The following is a 14,564-nucleotide window of genomic DNA, read 5'->3' as shown; positions in this document are numbered from 1 at the left end:
GAAAAATTTCTTCATGGAAAGAGTGGTCAAGCATTGGAACAGGCTGCCCAGAGAGGTGGTGGAGTCACCATCCCTGGAAGCGTCCAAAAAAATGGGTAGACATGGCACTTTGGGACATGGTTTAGTGGACATGGTGGTGTTGGGTTCATGATTGGACTGATGATCTTAGAGATCCTTTCCAACCTTAATGATTCCTAGTTTTTACCTTCATTTAAAAATAATCCAGCCACCAAGCCAGGAAACATGAAATTACTGCTCTACCCTTAATTGGTGTAGTGGTGGACTTGGTAGTGTTAGGCTAATGGTTGGACTGGATGATCTTAAAGGTCTTTTCCAACCTAAACGGTTCTATGATTCTATGAATACATTACTCATATAAAGCCAGAGAGATTCCTCAGTCCCCAGCCAGTAGTGTCTGGCAATGTCAAACATGAACAGAAAAAGATACTCCTTTGGGTATTTAGTGAGAGGGCCCAAGCCAGTCTCGGTATCTTCAACTGTAAGATTCTAGCTCCAACTATGAAGCATAAAGCTGTAAGTGTTCAGAAACGATACGATCCTGGAGCTTCAATTAGAAACCTCATTTCCATCAGCAAAGTAAAAGAATAGCAAGCTGCATACTTCACTATCCAAGTGAGTTTTGCTCTGACAAAAGGCAACAGAGAGGACTGTCAGACTCTAGTATAATCACCAGTTAGGAAATGTGTCTCAAAGCTCTTATGAAGCTCTAGGCTCCTGTGTCACGTCTAAGGTGTTCTCTGATACTATTAGCATTATAAATTATCATTACTTAGATTCTACCTAAATCCAAATGCGAGTTCTGCTTTCTCTTCGGCACAGAAGTAGGAAGGAGTTTCAAGGGAATACGGATGCATGCTTTGCTTCAGTACAGGCAATGACATCAACCCTTACATGATACTGCTTGCGTACTCTGTAGTGAGCACTGCACTTCATCATTACGTTTGCAATGCTTCTGTAGCCAAGGAAATATTCTCCTAAAGGCTAAGAGACCAGCAGAAAGTTTCAACTTTAGGAAATCTGTCCAGCAGCTGAAATAGAGCTGTTTATCATGCTGCTACTTCTCCTCTTCATCCTCTTTTGGGATCACTGGTGCTGAGCTGGAAGTAAAGCCAGGTTTTTTCCCCCGCCAATAGGAATAAAGTCAGATTGTTGGCAACATGACAGGGAGGTGGCTGTACAGAGTAAAGCATGCCAAACAGACTTTTATAACACTTCCCCCTTATCTTTGGCATGGCTCATAAGGCAACCAGCAGTTACTATGATATCCTTGCGTACAATGACCCCCATGCCCCCAGCTTAATGCGGGCAGAACACATCTCCTGCAAATTATGAAGTGCTAAAGCTGGAGGCAATGCTGGCCAGAGGCAGCACCATATAACTACACTAGCCCTGTTCCTGTAACTACCTAAATTGTAATCCTCATTATTCTGGAAAAGATTGCTCTCTGGTAGCAAGCATCGGTTTTGTTCCATTGTGTACCAGTAAAAACCAGATGTCAGCTAAGCAGCTAGCTAAACTATTTTTATACACTTAGGTCAATTGTCCCATGAACTGACACATCTAGAGAACAGGAGAATAGGATAAAAAAAATTTTTTTTGCTATTCCAAATTCAGCTCTTAGTGTCTTTCTGTTTTAATTATAGTTATCGTACTGCTTGCTTATATTGTGATTCAAGAATATGGAATAGGGAGAAGAGGTTATGCAAAACACGCCAGATTCCAGGATAAAAAAGTCCACCTTTTTTTTTTACTTTTCTAAGTTAAATAATTATTACATTGTTACACCTTCCTGGTCACAGATTTTACGTTTAGCGTAGTACCAGATATAGCAGACTGATGTAACCTGGCTATCCACTTTGGGACTGAATATTTAAAGAGAGCGCAAGAGCTGGTTCCAACACAAACAGTGGGAAAAGAAAGACTGGGCTGGTGCAATCACTGACAAGTACTGGAACAACTTAGCTCATGCTCAGATTTCAGGAATGCAATTAATTAATCACTACTAAGTACCCTAAAATCAAGTGAGCCATATCCCAGCTAATAGTCCACAATATAACATTCACAGCACATAAGTATCAGGCAATGAAGATGCTCATTACAGTGCCAGAAATAATATTTCCAGCAAAATATTATATATAAAGATGAAGTAATTATATGGCATGGCAACAAAAAGAGCTGTACAGTTTACAGCTGAGCTGAAAATCTGTAAGAATCTATTTCCAAAAAATACTTTCTGAAGCTAGAAACATATATGAACAATAAAGGATTAAGCCTATTTCTTCACTTCGTATCACTGAGGGATATACTTTACCTTTGATATGTATGTCTAATATATACACCGTATATAATTACACTGTAACCAAGATAGCAGACAAAAATGTACTCACGGAAAACTATGTCCTTTTGTTCTTATTCAGGAGAAAGCAGTTTGTAAAACACTATTTGTAATACATAAAACAATCACAAAAGCCCTTTAAGATCATTATTTTACAAGCTGCCTGTTCTCTTAGCTTTATACAATGGAGAAATCAAAATCAGAAATTAGATTCACATTTAAGACTGTATTGGAAAAGTACGTTAAATAAAGAAGTCCAAAGGCAAAGCCCACAGTGACTTCAGTGGAGGGCAAGAACTGGCCACTATGGCACAAAATGAAACAACGCATCGGCATTCTCCTAGCGTGCATCAGTTTGCTCATATTTACACCGTGCTACAGACTTAAAGTGTCATTGAAAATCCATTTAAATTAACAACTCCATAGTCATCACTTCTGCAGACAGTAATGAACCTTAAGTGAACCTGTGTGGGCGTATTCAAAACTGCTTCATTTTTGGAGTACCTTTGTAACTCTGAACTAGATATTATAATGGCTATTGACTTGCTCAAACTTAGATTATTAGGCTAGATTTTCAGCTGGTTGAACTGGCATAGTTCCAATGATGTCCATTTACACCAACTGGCTCATTATTAATTCAAGGTCCTATTTGCTCCTTAATGAATACTTCCACTAGTCACCTTCCCAATGGCAGCTTTAAACACTCAAACGTAACCTCCATGGTCAGAATCATCACACTCAAGAACTTAGTTATCAAAAAAATAATGCTTTTTCTCTCCTTTTATGAGGCATACTTAAGGTAAACTTTTTTAATCATTTACAAAACAAACTAAAATACCTCCTGTGCCATAATTAACTAACTAGAATTATGCTTTCATACAACATAATTTGCATATAAATATAAAAATTTTACAACCCTAAGGGGACATTAAGGACAAAACAAAACAAGAATGGAATTAAACAGCTAAAGGGACAACACAGCCCTCCATAACAAGCCTCTTTTTTATAGCCTTGTCTTTTTTCTTGCTTATTATTATTTCTGTCTGTACTCATTCATACATATTTTCCTTCTCTGTTATTTTAAAATACTACGTATATTTTAACAACTTTATTTGCTTGGTCTTTTCAATTTTACAATGCTATCTCTGCACTTCTAAAACAGATCAGGATACAAGCATGTCACTAAGTTTGTGCACCTCCATTTAATACATCACAGTGGTCAGAAACACAATTAGCTGAAAAAATGACAGTCTGTTCCTTCAACCAAGCAACAATCCCAATTTTTCAAAAGGATTTCAAAACCTCAAATTTTACAATTTTTCAACCAGATCTCACTTACTACTTCAATCTCACTTACTACTTCAGTGCAACAGCTAACTATCAAACATACAAAGGAGAGCAACCACTATTTTTGATTACTGTTGTTACTAGTATTAAGTAATTGAGTTTAGATACTTAAAAAAATATTTAGGAACTCAATGAAGCTGAATTATCTCAAGTGAGAGCCTGAGGAACCTTAATGGTAGGTTCAGTAATTCTGCTGTGACACATGGGAGGTAAAAACTTTATTCTACACTGCTGTTTCATGGGCAAATATCCTTCAAAGGGGCTATAGCAAAACTTACAGGCTCGGCAAAACTAATTGGTATACCACAAGACTGGCAATCTGACTCTGAAATACCTAGTAAGTAGGTGTACCCAAGTAACACCCGAGTAACTCAAAATGAAAATACTCTATTAAAAATATTTTCTAGTATCTTTACTTTTTTGATTCCAAGTACCTCTCAACATAAATTTTCAAATAACTATCTTGGTCCAAATGTTTTTAATTTGGTTGTGCCCAAAAGCCACAATTAAGATACAGGCGTGGCTATCATAAGATATACAAATATCTTTACGAAGAGTAGGAAATGGTTTTCACTGTGGAAAGCTTACAGTAACCCTGAGGAACCAAGTTTTGTAATTAGGTAAATACTGATTTTCCTTAACAGCTGAGCAGGCCACTTAGGATGCTTTGATACCACTACGAAGTTGCCCATCAAATGTACCTTGGCATATCTTGCTAAAGAAAGTTACTACATACCTGGAATAAATTCCACTGACCATGTTGTGCTGGAAAGAGAGTTCTGCTGTGCTGGGTCCAGCAGCTTTGGAAATAAGCAATATGACCAAACCTCGCATCTGTAAATTATGTCTGCTATCGTACACAAAACCCCTGCAAAAAAAAGGAAAGAAAAAAAAAAAGCATGTTTTCACAATCCATTTTCATTGGTCATATCAAAGCAGAAAGAAAGACTCAGACCTCAGGCTGCCATCATTTCACCAAGACTTTAATATTCACGTTTGTATGGAAATAAGCTACAATTATTATTCATGATCTTTTGTCATCCTTTACCTGACACTTAAAATGAAATACTACTATTGCAGAGAAAAGCAAGTATTCAGGATTAAATCTTATTTACTTCCAAGGAGCAGCATATGTCCTGCATTACATGTCGTGTCATGAAAGGAGTATTTCAGAATAATTCAATGTGATCTACTGTAACAGGAACATAAGAGCTTTCAGTTTGTTGTTTGAAGTACAAAAAAGCCAAAAGAAGCCTCATACTTCACGAGAAGAAAGGGAAGGGAGTAAAGATGCAACCAAAACCTATAACCTGCTGAAAGAAAACTGTTTAGAACAGAGTGGTTATGAACAGACCACACAATACGTACAACATGTCTAAGTATATTAGGAATAGACTTTGCAGAACCTGATGAAAGAAGTAAAATAAAAGTTAGAGATAAATGAAGGAGAGACAGGCTGCTTTAAACAAAGGAACTGTATCAAATGCTGCACCTTTAAATTTGGGGTCAGAAGGAAACTGCCCCCCAAAACATACCTGTTGAAAGCAATTCTAAATGACCGCTTAGATACACCATCTCAGAAATCAACTTGTTTTAAAGCAAGCTTAGCTTTCCTTTTTGACTGCAATGTCTCCAGTTGTATTCTTCCTGTCCTTGTCAAGCTGCTTTCTACTTCCTGTGTTCATCAATAAGGCTAAATAGCTAGAAGAAAGGATAATACATTCCAGATGCTATTAAATTTGTAAACAAATTTCCAATAAATAAGAGCACCTATGTCCAATAGCATCTAAATATTTGTTAAATAAATCATATGAGGCCAGGCTGAGAGAGTTGGGGTTGTTCAGCCTGGAGAAGAGGAGGCTGCGAGGAGACCTTATTGTGACCTTCCAGTACTTAAAGGGGGCCTACAGGAAAGATGGGGAGAATCTTTTTAGCAAGGCCTGTTGTGACAGCACAAGAAATAACAGATTTAAACTAAAGAAGAATAGATTTAGACTAGACATAAGAAAGAAATTTTTTACAATGAGGGTGGTCAAGCACTGGAACAGGTTGCCCAGAGAGGTGGTAGAGGCCCCATCCCTGGAAACATTGAAGGTCAGGTTGGACGGGGCTCTGAGCAACCTGATGTAGTTCAAGCTGTCCCTGCTCCCTGCAGGGGGGTTGGGCTAGATGACCTCTAAAGGTCCCTTCCAACCCAAAGCATTCTATGATTCTATGAACTACATCACAGATTACTAAGCTCATTTTATTCCAGAGTACCATTTTAGCCCCAATAACTGAAGGAAATCAAAACAGAACGGTCTTTAAAACATCTGAATGAAAACTTAAGATGTTGATCTTGGAAGTACATTTGAATAACGAACACATTGGATGCAACGTAAAGTTTCATTTGGATTTATTTCATTACACTTACGCCACTTCACAGTGCAAAAATATCTTCAGTATACTATTTCATTTACATGGACACATAAACATTAAAAAAATAATAATTTAAATAGCACCCTTCTGTGTGAAAGCTCTTGTGCTACTGCAAAAAAAAAAAAAAAAAAAAAAAAAAAAAAAAAAAAATCTTGACTTCCTGAGTCTTTACAACCTCTCCTACAGCGATGGGGAAATGGCCCAAAATGCATGGCTCAAAAGCTCTAGGAGAAGAATCATAGAACCGTTTAGGTTGGAAAAGACCTTTAAGATCATCCAGTCCAACCATTAGCCTAACACTACCAAGTCCACCACTACACCAATTAAGGGTAGAGCAGTAATTTCATGTTTCCTGGCTTGGTGGCTGGATTATTTTTAAATGAAGGTAAAAACTAGGAATCATTAAGGTTGGAAAGGATCTCTAAGATCATCAGTCCAATCATGAACCCAACACCACCATGTCCACTAAACCATGTCCCAAAGTGCCATGTCTACCCATTTTTTTGGACGCTTCCAGGGATGGTGACTCCACCACCTCTCTGGGCAGCCTGTTCCAATGCTTGACCACTCTTTCCATGAAGAAATTTTTCCTAATATCCAATCTAAACCTCCCCTGACATACCTTGAGGCCATTTCCTCTCGTCCTATCGCTAACTACTTGGGAGAAGAGACCAACACCCACCTCACTACACCCTCCTTTCAGGTAGTTGGAGAAAGCGATAAGGCCTCCCCTCAGCCTCCTCTTCTCCAGGCTAAACAACCCCAGTTCCCTCAGCCGCTCCTCATAAGACCTGTGCTCCAGACCCTTCACCAGCTTCACTGCCCTTCCCTGGACACGCTCCAGCACCTCAATGTCCTTCTTGTACTGAGGGGCCCAAAACTGGACACAGTATTCCAGGTGCGGCCTCACCAGCGCCGAGTACAGGGAGACAATCACCTCCCTGCTCCTGCTGGCCACACTATTCCTGATACAAGCCAGGATGCTGTTGGCCTTCTTGGCCACCTGGGCACACTGCTGGCTCATGTTCAGCTGGCTGTCCACCAACACTCCCAGGTCCTTTTTGGCCAGGCACCTTCCAGCCACTCTTCCCCAAGCCTGTAGCGTTGCATGGGGTTGTTGTGACGCAAGTGCAGGACCCGGCACTTGGCCTTGTTGAACCTCATACAATTGGTCTCGGCCCATCAGTCCAGCCTGTCCAGATCCCTCTGCAGGGCCTTCCTACCCTCGAGCAGATCAACACTCCCACCCAGTTTGGTGTTATCTGCAAACTTACTGAGGGTGCACTCAATCCCCTCATCCAGATCGTTGATAAAGATGTTAAACAAGACTGGCAAGAATGAGATGGTCCTAGACAGCTACTGGGCTTGACCTTCACACCTGCACTGACTCCAGGCTAATACTTCCCCCTCCAGAGAAGCCCTGAGCTCACACTCAGTGCAGCTACAGCCTACAAATGCCACTAACAATAAACATACGAGGAGGCCAGTATGGCTTGTACAGCTTTCTACCACAACCCACAACATTTTTAGCTCTGGTGGGGTCTAATGAGCCAAACAAGGCCATGGCTTTTTGTTCTGTGCCTTTCTAACATGCTCACATCCCCTTTGCTTCACCTGCAGACTAATGGGGTGGCACACCCAGGGACAAGTTAGGGGGTGGGGTGCACCAAGCCTGGCGGCACTACATCTCACACTCTCAGCAATGTGGGTAGCTGTGGTGCTAGAGAGGGTATCAACTTCTGCTAAATTTCCAAAGAGAGAGCAAGTGTGCATGGCCTCAGACAGTAACAGAGTTTGGTTCAACTAAGTTGAGGTTTTAAGAACCAAGTGGATACCAAAAGTTCACAACGAAAGCTGAAATTTCGCCAAAAGCAAGCACCAGCCACCAATCTTAATCTGCAATTAAATGTTAGTCTCTCTTAACAGAGCAGTAAAATGCAAATAGCAATCAATGCATTACCTTGCTAGCTATCTTAAAATAAACCAATTAAAATGTTTCTGAAAATTAGGAGAACATGGGTAATCAATATTTGAGTGGAAGGCATTCAGCACAGATTTTAGTACATGAGATCCAAACATAACTTCCTGAGGAGGAACTGTGCCACAGAGCCACCAGCTCTCACTTCTTCCATCCTCAAAGATCCTTCAAAAAAACCAACCAAAACAAATCCTGAATAAAACAGCATAAGAACCACTGAAAGGAAGATACTATATAACTTCCCGCAGCAGACAATGATTTCTTTTGCAGACCAGTCTGCAGTACTTCCCAACCACTCAAACCCAGGAAAGCTTGCGCAGCTCAGATCTCTCCCCGAGAGCACACGCTGCAGTCCTGCAACGTCCACCTTTATTTTGCTTACTGGGTACATGTAGTGAGGGATTTTAAAGAGGAGGGGACAGCTGCTTGCCTTCAGTGTTCTGTGAATTTATAATTTGCGTACCTTTATTCTCACCAAGCACACAAATAAATTAACTTTTCCTACTGGGTTCCAACATACAGTTAACAGAATGCAGCCAACACAGTTAAACACTTAAAACTCTACACATTTCCAAAGTCAGAGCCACAATGAACACTGAACTATCCAAGAAAAAACACAAAATACATATAATGAATAATATATAGTGTGTATGTATCCTGTATACAGAATTCATAATTGTTTGTGGTGGTGTAAGTACTTCTCTGGCTTGAACTTCAGTTGACCACATTACTCACAAGCATGCAAGTTACACAGATGATGCAATTAAATTCAAATATATTTCCTCAACACTATTTACAATTCCATCACTTTTAAAGAAAAGTGGTTTTAGGAAAAACATTTCTTTTTTCCCCACATACGTATACTGGTAAGATCAGAGTGCCTTACTAAATGCAGGATCCCATGAGAAATGAATAACACTTTTTTTCCTTAAACAAAAAAAATAGCAAATTATTATGATAATTTTAACGATCAGAACACTTTGTTTTTTCATGCCCAGTGCTCTACAGCTTGCCAAGGGACAGGATATTACAGAAGTAGAGAAGAAAGGTATTCACCACAGGATTATAAATCACTGGCCTTTAAATGAGCCTTTGCCTAGATAGACACCACTAGAAGTGAAGCACTACAGTGCTTTTACTTGATTCAGACTAGGTGAGGAACAGAAGCAGAAAATTACCTGTGCTGAAAATACTCAGTTTCACAGCAATAACAAAAACAAGTGTTCAGAGCTGTTTGGAGGGGTGCAACACTGCTAGCAACGAATGCCTTGCATTCTTAGCAGAAAACTATTCATGAGAAGTGCAGATGGGGCGGTGGGGAGACGACATAAAAATTAAATAGCGTAATAATAAGGAGCAACATGCCTGGCATTTCTCCACCTAATCATATAACCTATATGTTACATATGGTTTGGATGTAATTTTAGACAGGATTTGCTATGAATTACCAAAGCAGTAGTCAAATTCCATTCAAAACATGACTGAAGTTGTGCTAGTGACAGGTAACATATCCACACCAAAGCAAAACACGTTAGACTTGAAACAAATAAAGCCTAGAGGTGATCATCCTTTAGACACTAGAAACTATTGCAGCTACTTGACATGGCTTCAGGGGTCACATTCACATTCTGAATTAAGCTCCCAAGAGATATTCTGCACAAGTAACAGCTACACAAAAGTCTTCCAGATGGTGCAATTAGTCTTGATGGGTATGTGGCAGGAGACAGGTGCCTCTAGGGAAAAAAGTGAACTGAAAGCTACCCAAGTGAAATTGTGCACACAAAAAAAAAAGCATCAAGCTGAGACTCTTCTGGAAAACCTCTGCTGAACACCACAGGTACACATATAGGGTACCCAAAAAAGAAACATTAGCATAATTTTGCTTGCTCTTACAGGCTGGGTGTCTCACAAATTACATACTTCATCCTCAGGGGACCACATACCAAAAAAGATAGATAAGTCAAACACTTCTACAATTCAGTTTTGCATTGAATTGGGGGACGGGACGGGACACAGGCAGATGTTTACTCTAGATATTATCCATGTGACAGAACAACCCCTTTGAAAACTGGCAGATTCAACACAGAACGCTGTTCACAAAAAATTCATCTTGCAGCACAGAGAAGAAGCGCCTAGCTCTGACACATGCGCAGTATGACACTGTACAGGCACAAGAGACTCACACCACCCACTCAAGCAATGACACTGGCTAATAGTTAATGTGCTGCAAATTACACCTCCTACTACCAGCGTCCGTCTGCTGCAGAGAATAAATCAAGCAAACATGAGCATTTCACTTAATGCTTTGTGTATTTCTCCACATGTGCAGCCATTGCAGTAGACTTTGCAGTTAAAGTATTAACCTCCAATAACTGTCAGGTTTAACTCCATCAGTAATTTACGCTTTCATTTTTAAAAAATCGACTATTTCTTGTAAGCACCATTTGTATTTTTGAGCAATCTTTTTTAAATACTGCAAAGATTTTAAATTATTTCCATGAGACAAAACCAGCTAATGTTTTTACCACTTTTTTCATTAAACTCTGAAATTAAACAACAGAGAGGAAATACGGCAAACACAACAGTTACTGTAAGGAAGAGATGGACGTGGTACCAAATAGGAATATTTAAAAAAAAAAAAAAAAAGCACAGGCAACCGTGAAGTCAACTGACTCTGCAAGTGGGTGTAGCAAAAGAGAGCATACTTACGAGTAGTAGTGCTAGTTCAAATTTAACCACTAAGAACACAGAACAAATTACCAGTCAAAACAGATGTGATAAGGTATTTTGGAAGGGTCAAAAAGGGGTTGTTAAATGTTTAGTCAAATGTTTCCAGTATTTTCCAAATGTTCTGCTCGAAGCAAACAAGAGCTGCGGGATCTGCAGCCCTTTCATCAGTTATCCCAGCAGGCCAGCAGAAGCCCCTCCACCATCGCCCAGGTGCGTGCTCTAGCCACTGGCCTGCTGGTAGTGGCCAAAGTGAACAGATTGTTGTCCTCCTCACCTCCATTGATGATTTCTCCCTTCCTTTCCAAGCATTTTATTGAAGGTGTCCCACTGACAAGATCAATCATTTAGTTTCAGGTCATACACAAGGTCTGTTTAGCTATAAGGGGAAGGAAAACAGGGAGAGGTACGGGGTGGTGATCAGCCATTCCTCTACCTTCCCACTTCAGCTGTCAAACAAACAGGGGGGGGGGGGGAAATCACCTGTTCACACAGCTCTAATAAAAAGCAGCTGGGAAAGTCTGTAACACAACCAAAATCAATTATGCTGATGAAGATTTACAAGCCTAGGATAATGTCATTGAAAACAGACTAGTTTTAGGCTGAAATACAAACTGTTCTGAAAAAGAAACTGACAATCCTGGATGCAACAAATAAACACAGTTTTAAATCTGTAACACCTTGGGAAAGTAACATCTATTTTTCTCAATACAGAAGGGTTATCAGGATACACTCATGGTTACAGACGCAGATACATTTGCGAAAAAAAAACCCCACCCCACATTTTTTCAAAATTAATTATAACTGACAATTCTATACCTAGTGCTAGAGGTAAGGCACGAAGCTATTCAGCAAGACTGTCGGCTTCTTTATTAGAAATGCAAGAATTCTACCAGCCTCAGGGCTTTTATCCAATTTGCTTTATTAATGACTTGTCAGAAGTAAATAAGAGAAAACTCTCTGACATACTCATTTTTTTAAATGGATGTTGAACTGCTGTATTATAGATGCACTTATCTGAATCATAGGATTCATCATATGACCATATGATCACACTCAAACATACATACATTTAAATAATCAGAGCATTCAATTTTATATATTTGGTGTATGCTAACAGCAGTCTATAGCAACTTATTTTCACCTGCTACTCAAGTTTCATGTATATATTAAATACCCTTCGGCACAACATATCTTCAAAATACATTAAAAACCCTGGTCCATTCTAATGTCCACGGCCAGATCTGTAGAGGGGGATCAGCCTTGTCACAACACATGTTTCAAGCACAGTTCAGCAGGGGGGAGAAGACAAACTTACTTCACGTGGGGAGAACAGAATTTTAAAAATGGGATTCAAATTAAATATCCAGATGACTGGAAATGAAAGAAGGAGGGATGCTCTGAAACCCACGAGCCATCTCAACTCGAAAGCCCACTGGAGACTGCAGATGAGAACATGTGTGTTTCAGAAACTTATTCCTGGGCTTGGACAACTAAACATCTCTTCGCGTATGGAAAATAAGTTTCAGGGTTGGGGGAATTTCTTTACCTGAAAAACAGGGTTGTGATGGGGATGGGGCTCATTGCCATTACGTAGCCATCTAGTAATTAAAGGGTTTATCCAGTAAGAGCAGACCTGTGTAATGGGTCAGGCCAGGCTGGAGGGAATTGATGTTCCCATCCCACTTTGTGGAAAGGTGCTCTTATGGCAGGTTACAAGGGAGGTCTTTTTAACAGTACTCCCACTCTCCTTACCTCTGAGCAAATGAGGGGTCTCAACCCATTAGCTTTGTGAAGCCAATCACAAAGAAACACAAGATTTCACAGAAAAAAACCAAAAAGGACTCTGGTGTGAAGAAGACAGAGGCCTGTCTCTGCACTGGTTCTTCATCCAAAGCCAAAAAAAAAAAAAAAAGATATTTAGAAGTAGTGTGGCCTTCACTTATGGACCACTACACAGTGTTACTCTTAGATAGTTAAGGCTAAGCCAGGACGGTAACTTGCTCATGTGCAAAATAAGAATGGTTGTGGCCCAGTGAGAGAGTACTTGCCTGGAAGTTACAGGGTCACAGCTGCACCTCTACAGGCATAGTCACTGAATAACCTATTCCAGACAATATTTTACCTGTGCTTCCATTTGGCTAGTCTTAGTCTTAAGAATACTTCATGAATCACCACCAAGGTCTTCAGCTAACAATGGGCCTCAAAATGCTCAGTTCCACAAAAGCTGCAGCATTTTTCGGGATGTAAAGAATTTTATAGATTTGGATAACTTTTTTTGCATTTATGAAGTCTCAGACACCTACTTGTCTGGGGAGAGTGACTAAAGATCACTCAACATACACTTAAAATATAGCTTGTGTGAAACTTAGGTATTTAAGTGTCCCAGAAATCCACGTAAGGTGTGTCTTAAAAATATTAAGTATATTCTTCACAAACTGAATAGAAACATAACAAAGAATATCATAGTTGCTTTATCCTGGAAGAAGGTTGCAGGAGCATACCTTCCTAGAACAGGAAGCTTCTGGAGGAGAGCTCCTAAGGTCCTTTCCAACCTCAGTGACTCCATCACAGTAGAAAATAGCTGCTCAGTTTTCACAGGATTTTGCCTACAAGGAGAAACATTTCTTAACTAAACGTGAAAAATTCCATGCAAAGTTTCATCACTCCATTGCTTATTAAATGTGATCTTCACAAGGGCTGGGAGTGTCGAAAACTATGCTTCGAATGGTAGGAGGCACACAGAACTTGGGGTCAATTGCATCATTCCCAGAATTAATTTATCACAACAGAAGTCTTAAGACAAACTTTTTGAAGGATTTCTAGGAAAAGTCAGAGCACCCCTCAAGATCAGAAGAGAGACTTATCTCTTTCTGGAGTTGCTACATATACTGAAGCCTGAAGAAATAGGTACATCCCACATACTGCAGTACTTCCAAGAAGAAAATGCCAACAACCTTCTAAACACAGCAACGGTAACAAAAGATGGACCCTTCTAGGAAATTGTAAAAGTCAGAAGGTTAAATAAAGTTGTGGAGATTCAAATGGGCAAGATCCCACAAAAATCAAGTCTTAAAATAAAGATGAAGTTTAAGAAACTACAGGTTTTTGGGCAAGTGCAAAGCAAATACTGATACTTGGCTTTGGTTACTTGCAGTTCATTGTACTTGAGCATTTACAGCTCCTAGAAAGCAATACAGCCCTCAAATTTTTGAAAGAAAAAACCCAAACTTTTCCCTGGAGCCTGTAGAACCCCATTTAGATGCTCATATCAGTCTACCATCCACTGCTACTAGCTTTACTGGGTTTCCCAAAGGCAGAGGTTATTTAAATTATTGCCATGAAGATCAGCTACATACTTGCATATTATTTTCCAGGTTTTTTGATGTACTTACTTCCTTTAGGATAGGTTATCCCCTAGGATTAATGGGAGGAGTTGCTGTTAAAAAATGTAACAAACAAAAACATTCTGAACTCGCATTTTTCTGCAAAACTTATGACCAGCTGAGGAAGAATAGGAAGAATGTTTGATTGGTAAGAAGGGAACCACCAACTTTTTCACCTGAATGAAGACACACAACAACAGTTTGAAACAAAAGTTTCAAAAGAGCTGCTTTTAGGTTGCACAGTCATTTAAGATGTGAAAACAACCTACTATGGACATGGAAAAAAACACTATAAAAATAAAGGGCAGCTATAATCAGACATTTATCTCAAAGATATTGATTATTCAGAAAA

At 39.6% G+C, this 14,564-nt stretch overlaps 1 protein-coding gene across 1 annotated transcript in view; it reads right to left on the bottom strand.

The window, feature by feature from the left end:
- Positions 1-14,564, bottom strand: part of PDSS2 (decaprenyl diphosphate synthase subunit 2) — a 122,808-nt gene that overhangs the window by 67,427 nt on the left and 40,817 nt on the right. The window contains exon 2 of the mRNA XM_075708148.1: positions 4,440-4,571. Coding sequence (XP_075564263.1) covers positions 4,440-4,571 — 132 coding nt within the window. The remainder of the gene's footprint in view (positions 1-4,439; positions 4,572-14,564) is intronic.

Source organism: Pelecanus crispus, chromosome 3 (assembly GCF_030463565.1).
Source record: "Pelecanus crispus isolate bPelCri1 chromosome 3, bPelCri1.pri, whole genome shotgun sequence".
Taxonomy (NCBI): Eukaryota; Metazoa; Chordata; class Aves; order Pelecaniformes; family Pelecanidae; genus Pelecanus; species Pelecanus crispus.
Note: the sequence above shows the minus strand (reverse complement) of the source record. Positions and strands in the feature narration are given on the sequence as shown.